Consider the following 24789-nt stretch of genomic DNA (forward strand, 5'->3'; position numbering starts at 1 on the left):
TGTAGCCCAGGTCATTTTAGGTGTCAAATAGAAACAAATACTGCAATATTTATGATTTTAAAAGACCAATTATACTTGATGTGCTTGAGTGGTATAGAGAATGATAATCAAATAAAATTATTTTAGTTTATTGAGAGATACATCTGCATACCGAATGCTGGAGAACACAACTCTCAGCATTATATATTCATATAGGGTAAATATTCTTACACCAGTTGTCTAAACGTTAATTAAACAGACAATAATAAAGGCAAAAATAATGGAATGCACAATATAAATTGATGGAAGTGAGAAGAATTTCAGTGTTACACATGGAAGTTTAGAGACTACATGGTAGTGCTAGATTAACTAGCTAGATTAACAGATTAACAGCTAGATTAACAGATTAACAGCTAGATTAACTTGAAGATCCATTCGATTACACGACTAAAGTTCTACGATATGAACATACCATTGCGTTTGCTATCTATAGTAAACTTATGGCCACATAGATCTGAACCCTCTGAGCTCCCTCATGACTGCTAGCAGCAGCAACAAGGAAAAAGTTTAGTGATGACAATAGTATGGAAGCAATGAGCATCAACTAAACTATAAAAACTGATAAAACCACAACTAAATACAAGATAAAAATATAAATAAAAATACTCTACAGATAGCGCATAAAAACACATTTGCCTATTATTTGCCTATCACCCTCATAGACATCTACATCGAATGTCCTAAGAATAAATATTATATTACTCCGGATAACGGCAAGCTTTAAAATTTGCAACAAGCCTGAATAGCAACTTCATGTGTTCAGCTAGTAATTTGAACTGAACCGAGAGAGTGTGAAGTGCGAGTTGACCACTAGCGAGCATGGCGCAGTCAATCGCTGTCGGCATCAAACTTATTCATAAAGGTGTTACGAGAGAGTGGTCTGTAAGCTGTCTCATCAGCAGAGCCATACATAACATCTTCATCCGAGTCCGTCAACATTGTTATCACTGGATTATCATGCAACCTTGACTCTACAAATGCAGTGGGTTGAGATTGATTATCAGAGCTGACCCAGAATGACTGATATTCGAGCTCTTACAGGAAAGAAATTTGAAATGCTCCATAGATGATGTTTGATTGTGCAAAGCTAAAGGGTACACTATGTATGACTAGTGCAGTCTACAGAGATAGCTCCGTAGAGCCACTTGATGCAGTGAAACACATCTCTAGACTAAATAATCAAAAACTACTATAGGGCTGAACGAGTAAAAGTTCATGAACAACAAGTTATATTTCTGTAGTAAAATACGAATTTTAACTTTTTGTAAAACGCTTTCATATTTTACAAGCCTTTGAATACTAAACATCCTACCAGTCTCATAATAAATTAATACATCGTAGGGCTCCTTATGACTTGCAGAGCTTATACACTTACACTTTCATCAGTGAGAAATGAATGTTTTTTAAGTTTACCCTAACGGTATCAGTGAGTAATACTAAGAACAGTGAGAGGAGAGACAATTACCAAATTATTAAATTAGGTTCTCATTCCAAACTGGTTAACTAATTAAACAGCCAGATTTTGGAGCTCAAAAACTCCTGATCACTCATTAATGACTTACATTATCTTTAACCCTTTCATAGTATCACGGTAACAAAGTTGTGCCATGCATAGTCTAGAGTGTCATAACAAAGAATACTTTATCTTAATGTGGATGTGAGACTGAAACTGACCTAGACGTAGTATCTTCAAGGTCATTCAAGGTCACAGCTAGACACTATAACAATCAAAAGTGCAAGGAAGCGGTAAAGATTAGCTACATACCATTCATAGCATTTTTGCTGGGCGAATAGACAAACGCCATCGTGTATATGTAGAAGTTTAGCAGACCGTAGAAGGTGAGAAACTCTGCCGAGCTGCCGTAGTGAGTAGAAATGTCTGACACAAAGTTTTCATCTAGTATCCCTGTGCCAAACCTGAGCACGAGTATAGCGAGACTGATAGAGAATACTATCATCATGAATACTGCTGTGAACTTCAACCGCAGGTCTAAAAATATTGCATATTATCTAATGTAAAGACAATAAGGCAGTAACATATTTGATACCTATACCTAAATACCTAGGTATACGGCAAGATAGACAATCTGACTAGCTGAAAAGATATAGTTAGTTATAGAGTTGGTGTAGTTAGTTATATATGTGGTAGAGTTAGTTGTAGAGATGGTGTAGTTAGTTATAGAGATGGTAGAGTTAGTTATAGAGTTGGTGTAGTTAGTTATAGAGTTGGTGTAGTTAGTTATAGAGTTGGTGTAGTTAGTTATAGAGATGGTATAGTTAGTTATAGAGATGGTAGAGTTAGTTATAGAGTTGGTGTAGTTAGTTATAGAGATGGTAGAGTTAGTTATGGAGTTGGTGTAGTTAGTTATAGAGATGGTGGAGTTAGTTATATATGTGGTAGAGTTAGTTGTAGAGATGGTGTAGTTAGTTATAGAGATGGTGTAGTTAGTTATAGAGTTGGTGTAGTTAGTTATATATGTGGTAGAGTTAGTTGTAGAGATGGTGTAGTTAGTTATAGAGATGGTGTAGTTAGTTATAGAGTTGGTGTAGTTAGTTATAGAGTTGGTATAGTTAGTTGTAGAGATGGTGTAGTTAGTTATAGAGATGGTAGAGTTAGTTATAGAGTTGGTGTAGTTAGTTATAGAGTTGGTGTAGTTAGTTATAGAGATGGTATAGTTAGTTATAGAGATGGTGGAGTTAGTTATAGAGATGGTGTAGTTAGTTATAGAGGTGGTAGAGTTAGTTGTAGAGATGGCGTAGTTAGTTATAGAGACGGTAGAGTTAGTTATAGAGTTGGTATAGTTAGTTGTAGAGATGGTAGAGTTAGTTATAGAGTTGGTGTAGTTAGTTATAGAGTTGGTATAGTTAGTTGTAGAGATGGTGTAGTTAGTTATAGAGATGGTAGAGTTAGTTATAGAGTTGGTGTAGTTAGTTATAGAGTTGGTGTAGTTAGTTATAGAGATGGTATAGTTAGTTATAGAGATGGTGGAGTTAGTTATAGAGATGGTGTAGTTAGTTATAGAGGTGGTTGAGTTAGTTGTAGAGATGGCGTAGTTAGTTATAGAGATGGTGTAGTTGGTTATAGAGATGGTATAGTTAGTTATAGAGTTGGTGTAGCTAGTTATAGAGATGGTATAGTTAGTTATAGAGTTGGTGTAGTTATTTATAGAGATGGTGTAGTTATTTATAGAGATGGTATAGTTAGTTATAGAGATGGTATAGTTAGTTATAGAGTTGGTGTAGTTAATTATAGAGATGGCATAGTTAGTTATAGAGATGGTGGAGTTAGTTATAGAGATGGTGTAGTTAGTTATAGAGGTGGTAGAGTTAGTTATAGAGTTGGTATAGTTAGTTGTAGAGATGGTAGAGTTAGTTATAGAGTTGGTGTAGTTAGTTATAGAGTTGGTATAGTTAGTTGTAGAGATGGTGTAGTTAGTTATAGAGATGGTAGAGTTAGTTATAGAGTTGGTGTAGTTAGTTATAGAGTTGGTGTAGTTAGTTATAGAGATGGTATAGTTAGTTATAGAGTTGGTATAGTTAGTTATAGAGATGGTAGAGTTAGTTATAGATATGGTATAGTTAGTTATAGAGATGGTAGAGTTAGTTATAGATATGGTATAGTTAGTTATAGAGATGGTGTAGTTAGTTATAGAGATGGTATAGTTAGTTATAGAGTTGGCATAGTTAGTTATAGAGATGGTATAGTTAGTTATAGAGATGGTGTAGTTAGTTATAGAGATGGTATAGTTAGTTATAGAGTTGGTGTAGTTAGTTATAGAGATGGTACAGTTAGTTATAGAGATGGTATAGTTAGTTATAGAGATGGTATAGTTAGTTATAGAGTTGGTATAGTTAGTTATAGAGATGGTATAGTTAGTTATAGAGATGGTATAGTTAGTTATAGATATGGTATAGTTAGTTATAGAGATGGTAGAGTTAATTATAGAGATGGTAGAGTTATGTAGAAAAAGGCCATACATAGATCACTAAATAGAACTGACACGAAGTAACTCTAAAATCTCTATAGAAAACATATCAGCAAACAGGATTGCCAACACTTACCAAAGTAAGCCACATTTCTTAGCTCTATGAAATCTCTAATCAGCAAGTATAAGAGGTAGAGTGTGTATAAAGAGGCCAATATAAGGAGGAGAACCTTGAAACCCTACAAGAGATAAACATGAAACTTACCAGGAGAAATATAAAGCGCGTTAATAGCTGTGTAGGGCTAACATCTGATAGTTAATAGCTGTGTAGTGCTAACATCTGATAGTTAATAGCTGTGTAGTGCTAACATCTGATAGTTAATAGCTGTTTAGTGCTAACATCTGATAGTTAATAGCTGTGTAGTGCTAACATCTGATAGTTAATAGCTGTGTAGTGCTAACATCTGATAGTTAATAGCTGTGTAGTGCTAACATCTGATAGTTAATAGCTGTGTAGTGCTAACATCTGATAGTTACTGATAGGAACTGGTATAGTGGAAGATGCACGCTCTGGACTCACTGTAAAGTTGACAGTATCCACTTTGTAATTATAGCCTGGGTCAGTTCTCTCATTAATAGCCTGCCAGGTAGCTAGCACAATGGCTGAAAGCCATATCAGTCCAACCAGCATTAACTTGGGAAGGTAAAACTTGCAGAACGTTCTCTTTGGCTATACAATAAAGAAAATCGCAACTTAGAATAATAGAAAATGTGGAAGCACCCAGCCATCTACTTGGAATAAATGATTAAGCAGGAGATAAGATAGTCATGAACGAGTAAAACGGAAATTATAACAACGACTCCAACAGAAAACGTTTCTCTGTTTTGTTTTCTTTACTGTTATTGGGTAAACTAACAAATATAAGCTAATCAGAAAAATTGTAAAGCAATTTTGTTAGAGCCGATTTGATCGGCCCAGTCAAAATAAAATCAGCCCGGAGGGACGATTGAATCAGCTTGGTCAGAACTTGGGTTAAAACACCCAGCGCAACTACTTACTGTTTAATAATCAGGAAAGACAAATCCAAATTTAAAATGCACAGTATGAAGTTAGTGAATGTAGACGTATCCTATGGATAAGGGTACTTGCAAAATATTTGTAGGGAAATATATCGCTAAACATTAACATAACAGGCTTTTTTGCTGTTGGTGTAGTGGTGCTTGTGACGTCATCATGTAGGCATGTTGAGTTACCAAATGGTTGCCCCGAGGCCTCACATGGGCATGCAAAGTATTCACATAGAACAACCGTTTTAAATGCTCTTACGAAGATGTGAAACCCTTACGAGTACCCACATAGGCATGCCGAACCAGTCCATGAACACGTGAGGCCCCCACACGAGGTGCGAGCTGCTCAGATAGCTGATTACAATAATAGCGTGTTAGATTGGTAAGCAAACCTGGCGGATACTGTGGTAGATGCACAGCCAGAAGAGGAGTAGCGAAGAAAGAAAGAAGGCTTGGAAGATGCCATCAACCACTGGTGGCACAGCGCTGGATAGAAGAAAAGCTAGGGCAAACAGCGGATCTGCAAGAAAAGGGTATTCCGTGGGAAATTTTCAACATTAGCTCTTTCACACCAAGTCATCAGTGAAAAGACTTACAAGTCAAATTTCATCTGAACTCGCGTATAGAATGTTAAAAAACGTGTTAGGTCTGGTTCACACTGGTCACCATTCATGCAAAAAACTTTCTGTATCCTACACCCTTTACGGTGAACAAATTTTAGGTATAGTTTAGCAAACCATATTATTGTCGTTCATTGACGCAGCGCACCCTGAGCAAAACAATTTTCATGCATATATACATTTTTCCTTCTGAAAACATTAAGTGTCCAGAAATGGCAAACAATGGGAACCAGGCTCTGGATACATTCAAACCATTGTCATGTGTTTTATCTCACATAACAGTCTTATAATTTACCCTATATAATTCTATTGAGCAATGCTGCACTTGTGATATAAGGTGTAAAGCCAACTACAGTTGCACCTCCACTTATGATCCTTTTGACTGATGACATAACACTTGAGCAAATACTTGTATCAAAACATTGAGTGAATTCTCACAACCCTATAGTTTGTAAATCAGTACATACGTATGACAGTGGTCAAATAATATTAAATAATGCTTCATGTCCTCCATCTATTAGTTTTAAAATCATGGTCCAACATAGACTAGCGCGGGTTCTCATCATGGTGAGAAATGCAATGCTTTTCTTATAGATAAAGTATAAAATTATAAAGACAAAAAATATATAATCGAGTTATCTTAATTTATAGTAGTGATAATAGTAATTCATGTAGTAAGTTGGATGACCTTTATCTCTATTCTCCTCCTCTACCTAAATACATATATAAATATACATACTAGCTGTACTACCTGGTGTTGCCCGGGTAATAAAAAGGTATTTGGACAAAACATTTATTTTTATTTAGCGTATAACAAAGTTTGCCATTTTAACTTTCAAACTACATATCATGAGAGAAGTGTAGTTGTGTAAAAGTGTACTTGTTTAGTTGAAATAAATTAAGAGAGACAATAAAAACAATTGTAAAGGTTTTCAAATTTTGTCAAACAACTTCATAACTTGAAAGAAGGGTTTTGTCGAAATAAATTAAAAGAAAAACTAAAAATGTAGAGGTTCTTAAATGTAAAATCATTAGCAAGTAGCCTAATGGCGAAAAGTAAAGTATGTTTTGTTACGATTACAATGAAAAATCATTTGGTATACAATTATATGACTTAAGTTCATTTCAGTGGCATGCAAATTGGCATGTCGATTTTCGCATGCCAGTGTTGCCATTCGAAACTATCGTAGGCTATAGACATACGAACAGTGGTATAGAAACCCATAGTAATTATCTAATGCAATCACCTCCTGGTAAAAGTCATCATCATTAAAAATAGTAACAAAATAATACGTTAATACTATAATATTTATTATGTAAATAATTTATGAGAAAAAATAAACAATGAGTACATGGAAGTGTATAAAAAGGTTACTGTTGCAGTAGAACCTCGTTGTATTCAAAGCTTTGATGAACAATACTGGTATCTCTTAACACTGGTACAAATGTAAAAATCAGATATCGGACTGTCTTTGTTTGACCGAACGGTGAGGTCTGCATGAAAAGTATTGACCTTCACCACGATTTAGCAATTGAACCTTACGAAAAGCCAAGAATAAAAGTTCACGAAAACGCAAAAAAGCATCGTGTTTCATAGTTAATAAAATCCATAGAGTTTTAAATAATAAGTCATTTAGCGTGTGCTTACGCTATACGGTATATGATAATGTCTTTGATCAAAATGCCTTGCGTAGCCCAGTGGTAGAGCGCGTGGTTATAGCACTTGCACACGCAATCTCCGTGAGTTCAAATTCATCAGGATGCGTAATTTTAATTCCAAGATTTTAATAGCTATAGCTGGACACACCGAAGGAAAGAAAGAAAACAAACCTTGAGAAATATATATATATAGAAGTATAAAATTATAAAGACAAAAAATATATAATCGAGTTATGTTAATTTATAGCCCATGCAGTAAAGGTTGGATGACCTTTATCTCTATTCTCCCCCTCTACCTAAATACAGTTCCATCTCTTTTATCACCAGGGCAACACCTCAATTCTTTTCTCTTTATCATAAAGGAGAAGAAACAATAAAATATTTTTTATTGTTCAGTACTCTACTTATTTGGGCTGTCGCATAAAGTTTTATATGTATTTATTTCAATGCTATATCTGATAATATGATGTATTTATTTCAGTGCTATATGTGGTTATATAATGTATTTATTTCAATGCTATATGTGGTTATATAATGTATTTATTTCAATGCTATATGCAATTACATAATGTATTTATTTCAATGCTATATGCGATTATATAATGTATTTATTTCAATGCTATATCCAATTATATAATGTATTTATTTCAATGCTATATGCGATTATATGTATTTATTTCAATGCTATATGCAATTATATAATGCATTTATTTCAATGCAATATGTGATTATATAATGTATTTATTTCAATGCTATACGCAATTATATAATGTATTTATTTCAATGCTATATGCGATAATATAATGTATTTATTTCAATGCTATATGCAATTATATAATGTATTTATTTCAATGCTATATGCAATTATATAATGTATTTATTTCAATGCTATATGCAATTATATAATGTATTTATTTCAATGCTATATGCGATTACATAATGTATTTATTTCAATGCTATATGCGATTATATAATGTATTTATTTCAATGCTATATGCGATTAAATAATGTACTAGCTGTGCCTCCCGGCATTGCCCGGGTATTAAAAATCAGCTTATAAACAATGAGAAGTGATGAGAGCTGCCTACCACTTGCTGTTAATAACCCATAGCCTTTGCGATAGGGCAAGATTGCTGCAAGCCAATAGTATTAAGTACATCGGACCACCCTGTCTCATCACCCCATCAGACTACCATGACAGACCTCGCCAGGAAATGAAATATTTGCTGACAATTAGATAGCTGCATAAGATAAGAAACCATGTATCCTTAGAGCTGACAGACTAGTCCTAAAGACGCCACCACGGTCCCACTACTTACTATTATAAAGCAGCAACAGTGGCAGCAGCCACATCATCCACTTCTGCTCTATAGACCAATCCTTCCAGTGGTAGATTCTCAATGACCGCGTGTATACAATCTAGGCAATGTGTATGTAGATAAAAACAAACAATATAACATAAAATCATAAGTCATTCTGTGAAGAACACTCAATATGAAAACTCATCCGCTTCGCGACATCTTCATATGGTGTAAACGTTTAAACGCTGACATGATATCTGGTAAGTTTGATGAAATGACAACAAGCTTTCAATGTTTGTTCTGGGTTCACTTACTATCATATCGATATGCTTATAACCACCAAGATCTTTAACTTTTAAAGCATTTTTGAGTGTAAGCCAGAGATAGGCATTCGTGCTGGAGAGCTGATACTGTTTAGCAAGTCCAAGAATGATATTAGTAGTGTGAAAGGAGTCCAAGTAGCTACTTACCGTCACCACAAATGTAAGAGCCAAGAAGAATGCTCTGAACCAAATCTCTAACTGAGTAAAGGCAGATTTATAAGTCTTGAACTAAAAATATAAACGATGCTTCGCATAACATCAATTACTCTTTACTTTCTCCTCACATGAACATTATAAGTAAGACAGACAGTCAACAAGTGATGCACTCTACTCAGCTTTCCATATTTAGGTTTTTACTCGTGTGTCAACTTTTTGAAAAAACACCACTGTAAGAGTTATCTTTTCAATTATCATTTTTATAACATGTTACAGCACTTTCACTCCCTGTCAGCTATTTTAAAAATTGCCTCTTGTCTAGCATGCTGAAAAAAACCAAAGAGCTGTGAAAGACTTTCTTGCCTGTGAGAAGTTAACAACTGTCAACATCAGTAGAATATTTTATCTATCAATGGCGATGCCTTTGATGACTACAGCACGGTAAAATGCTTAGTTCAGGCATGGAAATGAGCCTGGCCAAAGTGAAATCAAAGATGAGAAAAGGAATGGCAGGCCTTCATCTCCTTAAATTCTGACAGAACGACAACTGCTAATCTACTGATAACAGTGGATCAGCTGTCTCTATTGATGACATTACTTTATCTTCAGATATTAGCTATGATAGCAGTGTTGAGAATGTGGATAGTCTAGGATACACAATGAGCTCCCAAGCAACTGACAGATTTTCATGAGGCCCCTGTGTATGTTTATTATAAGCTTCTGCAACATCACAATGATGATGAAACCTTATTAAATTGAATAGTGACAAGAGATGAGACAAGCATGCACAATTTCGAACCTGAATAAAAAGTTTACCGTGAGCAAAAAGTTCATATCTCAGCAGTCAGCTGACAAGATCATGGTAACTATGTTTTGGGATATTATTGGACCAATATTAGTTAAGTTAACTTGAGTGCACTCCATAAGGGACAACAACTGATTTTCACAAATATGTTGAGACACCAAAAAGGCCACAAGCAAGAATTAGACAAGCTAAATCTCACTTAGACATGACAACAGCATTACAACAATGCCAGACTCTCACACAAGTTAAAAGACCTGTGAGGCAATCACCAGTTTTGGTTGGACAACAATGACCCCCATTATTCTCCTGGTTTGCATCTTTACCCAATTACAATTTTTAACTACTAAAGCAGGGTTTGAGAAGGAGGCATTGCTTAAATTATGCAACTGTCCATGCTGCTGTCAAAAAGTGGCTACAACATCAACCAAATAATTTCTACCCAGCAGACATACTCTTGTTAAGCGGTGGAACACAGCAGTTGACAAAGAGGGAGACTATATTGAACACAAAATTATGAATCGTTACTCTTTGAGCATCCTTTTGATATATTATTTTCAGCCTATAATTCAATAAAAGCTGTCATTTGAGCTTGAGTGCATATCTTTTTTACTACACTTGTAGCGGGTGAAACGACAATTCAATGTACCTGAAACCTAGAGTCACTATCACCTTAACCTAAATATTCTCCAACTTACGATATCAATTTGGAGCAAATATCAGACTTCAAACCACAAGTAATTTCCAATGTATGATGTTGGAAGTTTCCACAGTTTTTTAAGTAAATGCAAAGAAGCTGATAAAAATGAAAAAAAAACATGTCCAGTCTTAAATTAAGTCACATTGCATATCTCTCCTTTGTCTCTAACTTCACTCTGATGAATAAGCAAGCAATCATAACAAAAACTTTTTCATTGATATAATCTCCCTATAATGCATTTGTTTGATTATTATTTGTATTTATCTGCAAAAATTATCATGGAATTATCATATGAATTACAGTGTATTTTTATGGAAATATTTGATACATTATGGGCTGATTTTAGCATATCAAACAGATTCTGAAATGAATTAACTTTTGATCATGCCGTTTGAATTCATAGGTGAATGTATTTGCTGAATAAGTTTATGGAGTATGGAGTGAGCTCTGCTTAACTCACTGATATAAAATATGTGCTAATGCAATGAGCATAGAATTAAAGCCTAACTGGGCCAACAGATAATAGCTTGAGGTAATCTTATAACTAGTTCGAGACAACCCTTGCCTTGGTAACATATTAAAATGGCTCCAGCCGAACTCTCTACTGTATACAATATTTAGCCTCACCTCAAACAAGACCGAGTCAAACAGTCCTATCCGATCCAAACCTTCCAGTTGCACGGTTACTTTGTACGACAATTTGTCTATGTAGCCAAGGTGAAAGAGCAACAGCGTATTGCACTGCTGTAAAAGAAAAACTTTAATATAATCAAAAACAAATAAAAATATATTAATACAATTTCTAAGCCTGGCCATAAGCATCTTTAAGCCACAACACAAGCCTTACTCTGGGTAAATGTTAGTAAATAAGATAAAAAAAGACAAAAAACCTTTGACGTTCATCATTATTAAGGTATAACTAAGGCGAATCAACAACACCTTCTCCACCTCAACTTACTTTATCCTAAAAGTTAGTCAAGAACTACCGGGACATCTCTAGAGAGAAGAGTATGAGGATATGATAACGTGGAGCGAACAAACAAAATGCTACTATCACACTTCTTACCAGCCCAAAATATAAGAAACCAGCTGTGCCACCCGGCGTTGCCCGTGTAGTAGAAGAGTATTTGGACAGAAAATTGATTTGTATTTAACATAGTACAACATTTGCCATTCTAACTTTCATCACTACATATCACTACATATTTCATCACTACATAACTACATGTCATGAGAAAAAATATCATTGTCTTATACACAATGAGAAGTAGTGAGAGTTTTGCCATTAGCCAGTTTGATAATGTGAGCGAACAGCTTCTCGTGACGTTATGCTATGATCCGCGTCATACGTAAAGCAGTTAGGTATTGCTCTGATATTATGGCAGGCTTGCCATAAAAAATATCTTATTTTGGCAGGCTTGCAATTCGACATCCGTAGTCGAGTGGGCTAGGTGTAAGACTGGTGACCGGCTCGGTCCGAGATCGAATCCTCTTCGGTACGGAATAGTTATTCCAAGATTTTAGGATCTATAGCCAGATTTCCGACATACAGATGGGCTTTGAGAAATATATACCGTACAGGATGAAAATTATCGTTGGTTATAAAAATTTGCGATTTCGCGAACAGTCAATGCCGCGAATTATTAAATTCCGTGAAATAATTAGTTCTATCTTAAATCACAAGGGAGAATAACTACTGCATCAAATTAAAAACTAGCCGCTAGGCTAGTTTTTAATATAAATACTAAACGTAGTTGAGTTCCAAAGCATTTTTAAAATCATTGCCTGGGCTTTGAGCTAACACCATTGCCAATACATCACATTTCTTTACAAAATTATTCAAAGTTGTCACAAGATATGCAGAATGGCGTCATCGCAAAAATAGCCACGAGGCAGAAGTACTAAACGTAGCCGAGTTTCAAAACTTCTTTAAAATCATCGCCGGGCTTCGAGTTTTATTACCATTGCATCAAACTTTACAAAATTATTCAAGGTTTTTACAAGTTATTCGGCATGGCTTCGTCATCGCAAAAAAATCTCCTAGTCTTTTTACATTGAAATCAACTCCATCAATCTCTAATACTGAAGTTGAGGACGATCATGATTCTGATCTGGACACTATGGTATGTATTTGATTTGCGGTGAAGATACGTTTTTCCATATTTAACTGCATTAGTTAATTCTTTTGTTTAAAAACTGATCGCTTTCATCAAATACTTCAGCTATTGTTTTTGCACTTCTGCACCACAGCAAGTTTTTGCACTTATTAATATTTTTTGTTAAGTTTATGTTTACTGCAGATTGAGAATGAAACAACCTACTCCAATTACGAAAACTAGAGACAAGTAGTAATATTCATCAAGGCAGGAATATTGGCAGAGAAGCAACCAGTCAACCTAGACACCTTTATCGACAACAACTCCTTGATATCGCTGCAGCAAACATGATTAAATTATATATCTTATTGCATGTATAGATATATTATAACTTATTACAAACTTGAGCGTACAAATAAAATATTTCAAATACAAATAAAATTTTACAAACGATGAATGAAGTAAATATAAACAGTTTAGTCCATATGGCGGTTGTCTAGCAATAAAATTTAACTGGTACTCTTGATAAGTGAATACTAGCGTGTAATGGTGCTCTCTGATTAGTTATTTTGGTAATAGCAGCTCTGTCACTGTCACGGGTAAACGTTAAAGGCGATTCTCTCGCTAATACATGACTGGTGGGGAAGTTATCATCAGAACTCTCCTCGTGGCTTACTATTGCAAAGTTCTGCCGGTTGGCCAAAGATTTGTGCTCGTAAAGGCGTTTTTGTTCCTTTTGTTAAAACATATATACTCTCCTCGTTAGCAGCTGCAGTGACTTCTACCTCATTTTCAAGATCTCCCTAAATGATTGGTGATCTTCTAAGAATGACATCTACAACCCTTGCAGTCATTTTGGTTCCGTGTATGATGAAAGATCTCTCTCTCACACTAAAACAAATAACGAAGCGGTAGGGATGGGAAAAATAAATATTGCGTTTTACCGAAGAACCAAAGTAAAATTCAACTAATTTAGTAAATGGTTTTGAAAAAACTCATAACTTACCACAAATGGTTGGTTCATCAAAGGCCTCAAAATCGATGAATATTCATGAAAACTTCTGAACGCAGCAAAAAATTTATAGCTTAGCACGATCGACTCGTAGCTGTAAGCCATATAGGAACCGAAACACGCAATGTGCACATGCGTATGGTGTTAACTCTATTGTTATCCGCAAAAGAGTTAACTCTTCCTAGAGAGTGACCATTTTCAGCCGCGAATAAATTAATCCGCGAATATGCATGAAATTTCAATTTTTGCGAAATATAACTCCGCGAATAAATTCATCCTGTACGGTATATGGATAATCATCCTATAACTGCAAAAAACTCCAAACCTGCTCTGAACAAGAAATAACACGCTTGTGATCTGGTCCCGGTTTGTACATGATGGGTCTCTCAACGCCTTCATCATCCAAGTAGAACAAGTGTAAAGTAGGTGTCACTTCTCCTTCCATTGATGTATCATTTTCAACAGGTCGTGCTGAGGGAGTCGCAAGCAGCCATAGCTGCTGATTGAGGGAGTTCAGCTCCATTCCAGTTGTTATTGAGAACATTTTTGCCTAACAATGAGCAATCGACTATAAACAATGGAAACCAGAAAATACAGTAGATGCACAACATATAAAAGTATCTACCATGTGCGCTACTCCATGGGCTGCCATGCGCTATATGAGAACTTAAATTATATTATTTGGAAAGCTTTAATCAGGTTCTTAAATTTCAAATATTGTTGCAGAAGTATGGTGATTGAGATTATAGCGATTGCAAAAATACCATGAGAAGATAAATGCATCCTGAACTGAGGAAATGAGTGACCATAGGAAATGCCCATCATCAGATGCCCACTACGATCATAGAAAACTACAATGAGCAGAGGAAACCATTATAGCCATAGGAGACCACTGTTAGAAAAATGATAACTATGATTAGCGCAGAGCATCAAGAACAAACAAAAACCATGAAGCGAGGACAACACCTTGACAAAAAACGATTGCTCTGAACAAAAGATAACGGCATAATAAAAGGAGACAAAACAATCAAAAGAGACCTTAAGGTTGAGCGAGCACTACCATAAGCAGAAATAACGAAAGTAACATGCTTAAAAGGCCAACCATGAATGGTGGAGATGAGCAGAACAAATAATCAGGATCAGAAGACGACAATGGTCAGAGGAAACCATCATCAACAGAGGAAATGAGCATGACCAGAAAAGACCAGCGTGACCAGAAAAGACCAGCGTGACCAGAAAAAACCAGCGTGACCAGAAAAGACCAGCGTGACCAGAAAAGACCAGCAAGAGCAGAAAAAACCAGCAAGAGCAGAAAAAACCAGCAAGAGCAGAAAAAACCAGCAAGAGCAGAAAAAAACCAGCAAGAGCAAAAGAGACAAACATGAGCAAAAGAGACAAACGTGAGCGGAAGAGACAAACGTGAGCGGAAGAGACCAACGTGAGCGGAAGAGACAAACGTGAGCGGAAGAGACAAACGTGAGCGGAAGAGACAAACGTGAGCGGAAGAGACCAACGTGAGCGGAAGAGACCAACGTGAGCGGAAGAGACCAACGTGAGCGGAAGAGACCAAAGTGAGCGGAAGAGACCAACGTGAGCGGAAGAGACCAACGTGAGCGGAAGAGACCAACGTGAGCGGAAGAGACCAACGTGAGCGGAAGAGACCAACGTGAGCGGAAGAGACCAACATGAGCGGAAGAGATCAACATGGGCAGAAGAGACGAGCATGAGCAGGAGAGACCATTATGAGCAGGAGAGACCATTATGAGCAGAAGAGATCATTGTAATAAAAAATTATGATGATCACCAGGACCTGAGATGATAGCCATGCTCAGAGATATCCGCCTTAAACAAAGGACATCACCAATGATAATCCTAGATATGTAACAACACCACAAAAGATGACCAGGACCTAAATATAAATTGCCGAAACAAGAGGAGATCCTCTTAACCAAAAGAGACCAGCATGAGCAGAAAAGAGGACCGAAACCAAAAGAGAAAATCAAGACCAGAAAAGCCAAACATGGCCAGAAAGGGAAAACACCATGAACAGACCAGGCTATCAAAGACAACATGAAAGGAATCAAAGAGCCTGCATGCCTTCCGTTCATGCAGGCTATCAAAGACAACCTGCATGAACGGAAGAAACCTTCATGACAAGAAAAGACCACCATGAGCGGATTAAAGAATTTAAAATACCTACTGAAACAATGACTCTTCAAGCCTTTGCATTTATTAATGAACGTTAGCTGATTCCCCGAAATAGCTGAAATAGCCGAGTAAAATGTGACCTGGTGCCTTAACATTCAATAATAGAGCACTTTACTATTTTCACAAAAAAGCAATAGATTCTGCGTACATTTTTATATAAAAACATTTGAATTAGAAAGACTTAGATTTTCTGCTTTCAAGCGATTCATAAAATGAGAGAACAAAAATAAAATAATCTCATTATGTTAGTTAACCAAAAATTAATGGGATAAATGGTTACTGAGTCTATACATGTATATCTGATCGAGACTTGATTTAGAACTGATTCCAGAAAGAAAATGCTTACAATCAAACTGATCATAAGAATAGAATCAGCTGAAAAGCTGCCTTAGTTTAAAGATGTGATTGCATCAAAAAAGTCGATGAAATGAAATTAAGACCAATAAAAGGCTACAACATCAGCTACAATTTGATGTCATTTTTGTCTCTGTAGACTAACCCTGCCCAGAGATACGGGCATTTGAATGAGATCATTTTTTGAAACGCTCAGATTCGAGCGGGTGCTTTATTGCTGACGTGTATAGTAATACATATGACAAGGATCTACGAGCAATAAATATAAGATCTCCTCTTTAGCCAATCATCAGCACAAAATTTTTATATAGGTCATAATAAATGTTATCGCTCGTAAAACGCGTTTTCTGTGATTTTTCGTAAGGGATTTTACTCAATTATTAGTTCATGCATCGACATTTAATTTACTAAATTAATTGACATCGTTAATTTACTGAATTACTGCATCGACACGTTTTATTGATGAACAACAGAATTGAAACAATGCTTCCAGTTCTAGCGAAGGTGACTCAGAGTTTTCTGAGCATCAGGTGGTTAAAGATTCGGGCAGACAGCTTATGGTTAAAGCTGAGAGGCGCCAGCAGCGTTATGCTGCAGAGGAGGATAGGAAAATGGAGGGAAATTTATCTATAACTTTGAGTCTCCTATATATATATACTAAACCGAAGGTAATAATTTTAGTATTCATGAACACATTTACTAATTAACAAAATGATAACTTTTTGCTATCATGAATCATCGTTTCATAACTTTTTTATCATTTCACCTAGCTATAATATTTGCTTCAAATTGTCTTTGGCAGTTTTAGCTAGTAAATTAGATTTATGATTAGAATTTATGTTCACTTCTCCTTTGTGGAAAGTGAGGAAAATCGATTGATCAATGCTCATCTTTACCTTCCAGAAACAAAGCTTCGAATTGTTGGCTTGGCGTACTTGTGCTTTTTGTTAAACATTTATTTATTTTGAAAATTACACTCGCAATCTATCTAACTCCCAAATTGAAAGCTTTTAGTAGATAAGCGTTAGAATGAAATATCTATGATGGCATATATTTATTACATTTGTTTTATTTATTACAGGAGTTTTATGTGGTCCACCAGTGTGGGAAGCAGTAGTGACAGTGTGGAAACTGCTATAAACGGGAAAGAGAGGCATGAATGTGTGCTGCACAAACCATGACATGTTTTGTTTGAGTTTACTTCAGAAGATTACTTGGTCCTATTATATGAGCTAAAACTATGTGAGTGGCCAAGACTGGGATAGATGTTTTTAATAAAAACTTTGTGCCAAGATGAAATTGTTTTGGCTCATGAAAATTATATACTAAAATAAGATTGTTGAAGATAATGCAAAACATGATTTGCAGAACATATTGAATACATCATAGCCCCGTTGCCACCTGTGCTGAAATATTGTCTGATAGATTGATTTATTAAGTGTAATCAAAGCTGTATTGACAGGTACTTTTGCGTAGCTTGACTCAATTTCAACGGACTGAATATTAAGAGCTTAAAAAGTGTTACATTCCATGCTACGAAGTGAAAACAGATGAATCCACAACCGCCAACCAGGTGCAAAAATGGCTTTATTAACCCATTGCCAGAATCGGTGGGTTAATCGATTTCAAAGAAATTGACGTTGTTCTGCATTCACTATTTCAGTCAACTCATAAAACCATTTATTTTGTACTTGAATCAACTAATCAAATGTGACCAGTAAATTTTTTTCTACAAACTGATACTAATAATGACTAGATAACGTTGACTATATATGACCTTTTTAGAGATGCAGTTGGTTTCACCATATATTCGAATATATTCTTTTCAAAAATGCAGCTTGCTTATTTTATTTAGTAACTAGCTTGCGGTTTGAGTAGCAACTGAGAGCTTTGCTGATATAAAGGCCGCGATAAAATAAGTTAACTCGACGACCTAATCACAACAGACTGGCAGAATCGTAGTTGGTACTCAAATGTTTACACAGCATTTAGAGGAAAAGAATATGACAAATTTTTGATATCCCTTATTTAAGGCGATTGAGCCAATTATAATTATGCATCTGTAGCTAGATTAAAAATTTTATCCTAGCAATCATGAGCAAATACTAAATAACATATATGCCAATAGAGCCACGTAGGACTAGACTTTTATCGCAATAGCCGATGGGAATACGAGAGATATAGACAGACTGTTTCACTATATACATCATTTTGGGCAAGTCTGAGCATATCTTTTTTTCTGAGTGTTTTTACCGCGGTCAATTTTTGGCGATTTTAATCTTAAAATATCTTGACAATAAGATCGTGTAAAACAACAAACAACGTCTCAACTAGTAAAAAAAAATTGATACTTTCTACTTTTTATTTCTAGTCCTAAGTCTCCAGTAGGACTGACAGCTTACCCCATAAACATTGGTCATCAGTTCCTCCTCATGAGCATCTGTGTAAACCACTTGAGGACCTGCAAAACATGATGTGCATGTTAGGTGAAGGAGTTATAAAATCTGTTACATAAAAGAATGATCAACTGAATCACAGTCAAACAACATGGAAACGGTGCTATTCACAAGCCTTGCAACTAATATATCAGCATGCATTGGGACATGAACTTGCTACATATGCTGAATGAGGACAACAAAACAGCAAGTAATTGTATGGAATAGTAAGTGTCACTTACCAAGAAGCCCAACAACCACGGATAGAGAAAAGCAAAGGAAAAATATGATGAAGACACCAGCGAGCTTCCTTTTTGTCATTGTATACAGCTTCATCTGAACTGCACTGAAAAGGTAAGTTATTATATGAAACAATTCACTGAGAAAAGCACACAATTTAAAGATCCTGTTAGACTATGGTAATGTTAAACAATATGCTTATCAAGCAGGGTTTTTTGAGTAATATGAAGCATCAGTTGTAAGTTGCTGAAATATAAATCCATATTTGGCTAAAACTTCTAAAACAGCTACGGTATCTATCAGCCATTTGATGACATACATAAAGATTTGTATTACATAAAAAATTGTTTATAAAATGGAAGTCTGAGCTTATTACGTTGTAAACAATCTATTTCCAGAGAAAAAAGCTTTTGCAAGCAGTACAAGTAGAACACTTCAGTGGTATGGTAGCGGAAGAACCAATAATGTTCACTAGACCTAGCCGGTGAATCAACCCTGAATGACAAACTTTGTCATAGAATACAGCAAGAATATTTTCTGTTTAGAAATTTAGAAACTTTTAAAAATGCATTGGCAGTGATTTAGCTTTATTCAATAGAATAATTGAAAGAGTCAACAATCAGCTTTTGCACGACCATTCTATATAAAAGTTATGAGCACCGGCAACTTATTGGTCAACTACTCTGAATAATAAGGCACAATTTTTGTACACATACATGTATATGTCAACAAATGATTGGTTGACAACTCAGTTGTTTAACAAGCAGTGGCTTAATAAGAATGTACATTTTAACCAGTTACATGAAAACTGATGCTCCAAATGACCAGAACTTGTAATTCTACAGAAGTCTCAGCTTAACAGGGTATTAACAGATTGTTTAACTCAGATCTATCCAACTAGATAGAAGCAACGCATAAACATAAAGTAATAAAAATCTGTATGTAGGTTATACATTGACTTGACGGATATATGAGTAACCTATACGACTGTTGCAAACAATATTGTAGCCTAACATGACTAATGAGATGTTTGTCTGAGCTGATACTCTACAAACAACTAGAACAAACTACATGTGTTGTCACAATACTTTTTAAAACTTCTAATGAAGTATTCTCAGTAACTTTATCAGATCAAGGTTATTATAAATATATGCCGTGAAATGTCTATTTGAACGCCATGATGCTCTACTTTTAAACCCTTGACCTATAGCGGCGTTTAATTACAGGTGGCTTTCAAATAAAGAGTGGCGCTGTATCTCTCGACAAGCTCAACCAGATTTTTGGGAAAATAATTGGACTTGGGCGGGCAAATCCGACCAGAGTAATAATTCTGACCGAGTTAAACAAGTAACTACTTTAATGATTATAAAATATTGGTGTGATACTGTTATTAAGTGGTTATTAAGTATTTCGATGGTGAAGTTTTAAAGAAAAAACGTAAAAGCTTTGGAGTTACAAAATGTGCATAACTTTTTAAAATTTTTAAAGACGCTTTCAATGTTCATTATACGCCATAGAATACGGGGAGAATACGCCATAATAATGGCTGCTTTTACTTTGTCCAGTGTTCCTGAAGAATATTCTCCTCGTTTACCAAAACGCTTTAAAGTCTTCAGGTAAGATTGTAAACCACAATATGGACAAATCTGAAAACAAGTATGATTTAGACCTTAATGACTCTGAATCAGAGTGTAGTTCTGATGATTGTGACGATTGATTTTCTCAGGTACTCGTCACTGAAATCATGGCAACCACTACAGCGACCATGAAAAATATCAATTGTTATTGATGTAACTGAGGCATTATTAGTGCGGCTTTGTGGACACTTTTCTACTGATCTCTTGCTATTATGGGTTCGTAAAGATCCATGTCAATGTGCCGGTCAAATGGTGGAGGCATTCAATTAAAGGGTAGAGGTGTATTTTTCAACTTTTCTTCTCTATAGTAGCGTTCTATTAGAGGTGGCACTCAAATGAAGGCCTCAGCAGAAGAATGATCAATGTCACATTTTCTGAAAATACTAGGTTTATCTTCCCTTAAATAGTTCTGGCCACAAAGTTTAGCCTCTGTGACACACTGTCAGCAAAAAATGATCAAGGTCCAGAGATATTCCTACTTAAACTAACTCTTTGCAAAACTGATCAATGTACAAGGACTACAAAGCAACAGTGATCATTGTCCAGTCATGTGATTACTTTCAGTCAATAGCAATGCATGACTTGTTTGACAATTTCCAATTTAAAAATGAACTTTTTTTCCTCTGACATTCAAACTATTTAGTGTTATTACGGCTTTCGTAAATACCTCTCGAGTTAGAAAACAGAAAATTACTTATGTTGATGACATTATAGCCAATTCAGATTTTCGTGATTACACAGATAATTAAAGTAGCAACACTGGCTTTGAATGTGGTGAAAGTAATAGTTTTGTAAGAGTGAAGAACACTGTTGAGGTTCGTTTTAGCTTCATAGCGATCGTAGCTTCACATAGCTTTAACAATGCACTAAGTATAGATACATTGAAGTTTTTGCAAAGCGTTATTTTTTAACACGTTGGCAAAATAAAAAATGTTGGCAAAAGCGCATAGTGTAATGCAAAACAAAAATATTGCAGTTTTTCTAGGACACTGCCAAATAATTTGTTGTTGTAGTATTGTGACCCGTTCATTTTTATTTGGTGGAATTTCAGATGCTAGAAACCTCATGCTTTACTGCAATATAGCATTTAAAATCAGAATATTATGACATTGTAACATTATCACCTAATAAAACATAATGCGTAGAGAGTTGTCAATGATTTCCAAAGTAAAACGATCAATGTCCGTGTAGTGGTTTTAATTCAGGCCATGTTGTGCCACACCAAATTATGTCTACCACCTCTTTGTTGATGATATTCACAGGTAACATCCTTATTGACCACTAGCTAAAAGGTTTCTATGATACAAGTTGTGCTTCTCTCCAAAAAATTTGTAAACTTTAAAATGGCTATATCTCAAGTTTGAACAACTGTGACATTGATCATTCTTCCATTGAGGTCTTCAAATAGTGGTGACGTTTCAAAAAGGTAATAACTGCTACACAGACCAGCCCAAAAATGATTGCAGCTGTGACTTGCTTCATGACATTAAAATACTTCACTTACGCTTCTATTTCCCGAGCCATTGCAGCTAAATAGAAACGATACTTGTGGCAGACTGCTGGACCCTGAGCTTGAGCTACAGAAAAACATTTACATTATGATATACTATTAGTGTTGGAATGAGAATATAAACTCAATACTGTTTATAGTTTTCTCCGGTCTAGATATGATTCCTTAGACCTTATAAAGTTATAAATCTACACCAGTACTATCTTATGGTAAAAAACTGCTAGCTTAAAGATGTGTCCAAATATTCCAGTTTCTAGTGCAATTCCTAAAGGTTGACTTGCAACAAAATTCACATTACAGTTATTTGGTATCAAAAGATTCACCATGTCTTACTCTGTTGTGTTGTAGGTGCCAAATATGTGGAAATGTGATTACAAGCTCTTAAAAGCTCAAAAACGAAAAGCCGCTGTAGATTGGAATCTCTTCATTTCTCTGACGTAGTCATGACAGTTTGGTTATTGTCTTGTCACGTGATGTTCTCACGTGAATTGAAAGGCCAATAAAAAGCTCAATATAAACTTATCGTAGCACTAGTTTATGACAAACACTTCGGGTTTTTGTCGAAGACCCCGTATCAAATATAGATGCTTGCTACTTTACAGCTTTGTTTCGGCTTGATCTAATCGTCAAGTCGTAATCTGATCATGTGACCCAATACTTCGCAAATAATTTTTGCAGCACTTTTCGATTATCACAGGTGACCAACAAGCTCATCTTGATTATCAGACAATGATATGTACTCCTTCGAGCTGAGGTTAAAAAATTAAATGAATTTTTACGGTAAGTTACAAGATATCAATGCTAAAAGTGACAGCATTACAATGACGATAAAACAGACGCATAAGAACAATAGACATGGTTTTGTTGAATGCGTGAAGTATATTTGTGAAAATATTTCGACGAATAAGGTTGCATGAAAGTGTAAACAGAAACCATCTCCCACAACTACGTCACATTTGAGTCGTTTTGGAAAGAGAATCCAAACTAAGGCGGTCTTTGTGGCTGCGATTAACTGTTCGTTTTTTTTAGTTTTTAAGAGCTTGTAATCACATTCCAACATATTTTGCACCTACAACACAACAGAGTAAGACATGGTGAATCTTTTCATATTAAATGTGAATTTTGTTGCAAGTCAACCTTTAACAGAAAAGAATTGGTCATTGTAGAAACAAGTGGAAAAAAATTATTTAAAAAATATATCAAAATGTTTTTAATACACTATTTAAAACTCAACTAAAACAGGTAAAAGAGGAATTACTGCTGCTTGATATGATAGTTTTTTTGCAGTAAAAGGTCAGCCTACTTGAGATAGTTTGAGACTTTTTCATTGTTTTTCAGCTCTTGTCATATAACACACTGAACTCAACATTTTATGTTTTGAAATTTTAGTGAGAATAGTATTTGAAGCACGCCTGAAAAGAAGGTGAACTATCATACTTATGATTTAATTTCCCCTATTGTGAACCAACTCTCAGGGATTACAAGAATGAACTTTTACACTATAATTTGAATCTCAATAAAAAATATGAGAATACTGAAATATTAAATAAATAAATGTTTCCTCCAGCTTTTTGATCTTAACACCCAAAAACGGTGATGATTTTTCAAGGAAAATTTAGTGTTTATTCCTGTTGAAACTCGTTTTCGTCTCTAGTCTTTTATGAAAATTCCATTCATGTATAATTGACTGGTTGTTAAATACTGCGACCTGAAGCATAAAAATAATCCTCCAAAATATTGTTATGGTAATATTCAAAACATTTGTGTTACTAAATCATTAAAGAGATTAATACTAATCAGTTTATATACTCCGATTTTAATCAAATACACAAAAACATTTAAATGCTTATGTATACTAATACTGCAAGGGGTGACGACCCAAGTCAAATATAAATACAGTTCAAATATAGCTAGTCTTGCATGTTATGCTTCGTCAACTTGGGAATGGTTTTTGGTGTATAAAAGAACAAATGGATTATCATGGTTAATAAAACATTAAATAAACGTATTTAAAATGTGAAGGGTGTCGATCTATGTTTATTGGTTTTACCAATGAACGAGCCGTAACTAAAAATGATTCGTTTATGTAATGGCTATGATGAATTAATTTTATGTAATGCCTATGATGAATTAATTTGCAAGTAGGTAAAGTGTTTAATCGACTCTGCCTATGTTATATATGCGGGATGACTGATTTTTTTATGCTTAAACGCAAACGCATAAAAAACAATGGTCATTTTTCCTAATTAAACGACTTTATCTTTCACTAAAAACCAGACCGATAGATTACCTTTTTAGCTGTATTAAGTCTTTTGCTGCGTCTACTTATGCCATTGTCGTCAACAGCTGCTGTTCCAACAAAACATGATTATTTGCTTACTTGGTGATACAAAACACTCCAAAAGTGAAAATACGAAACTTCTAATTTTAATACACTAAAAACGTAAACATAAATCTGTATATCAAACGACTAGTCTTTTTTGACAAGCGTTGTAATTTGGCTGACTTATGTTTTTTTATCAAATACTCACAACGTTAAGCACTTATAGCGGAAATGTCAATGCGATCGAATCGGCAATGTTATAACACGGCTATTGTAATTAGAATACATTGCTATTTTATTTTAAAACAAAAATTAAATTACAATTTAAAAAATGTTTTATTAACTAATGCTATAAGATTCGTCAGACACTATCTTCGCAT

General features: G+C 35.1%; 1 protein-coding gene across 3 annotated transcripts; it reads right to left on the reverse strand.

Moving 5' to 3' along the window:
* Window positions 1-112: 112 nt before the first annotated feature.
* Window positions 113-24633, reverse strand: LOC137404546 (transmembrane protein 181-like). Of its 3 annotated transcripts, none has more exons than XM_068090772.1 (13): window positions 24618-24633; window positions 22081-22153; window positions 18942-19045; window positions 18667-18725; window positions 14028-14252; window positions 11222-11338; window positions 9084-9164; window positions 8632-8731; window positions 5426-5553; window positions 4546-4695; window positions 4102-4204; window positions 1805-2029; window positions 113-1010 (listed from the first exon to the last, which is right to left on the reverse strand). In XM_068090772.1, exons 2-13 carry the CDS (start codon window positions 22098-22100, stop codon window positions 868-870), a joined length of 1455 nt encoding a protein of 484 aa, XP_067946873.1. In that variant the 5' UTR covers window positions 22101-22153; window positions 24618-24633; the 3' UTR covers window positions 113-867. The 3 variants fall into 3 exon arrangements, with proteins under 3 accessions (XP_067946873.1, XP_067946874.1, XP_067946872.1); XM_068090773.1 differs by having other exon boundaries at window positions 11222-11335; window positions 24377-24621; XM_068090771.1 differs by having other exon boundaries at window positions 24377-24621.
* Window positions 24634-24789: the final 156 nt, after the last annotated feature.

This window comes from Watersipora subatra, chromosome 9 (assembly GCF_963576615.1).
Source record: "Watersipora subatra chromosome 9, tzWatSuba1.1, whole genome shotgun sequence".
Taxonomy (NCBI): domain Eukaryota; kingdom Metazoa; phylum Bryozoa; class Gymnolaemata; order Cheilostomatida; family Watersiporidae; genus Watersipora; species Watersipora subatra.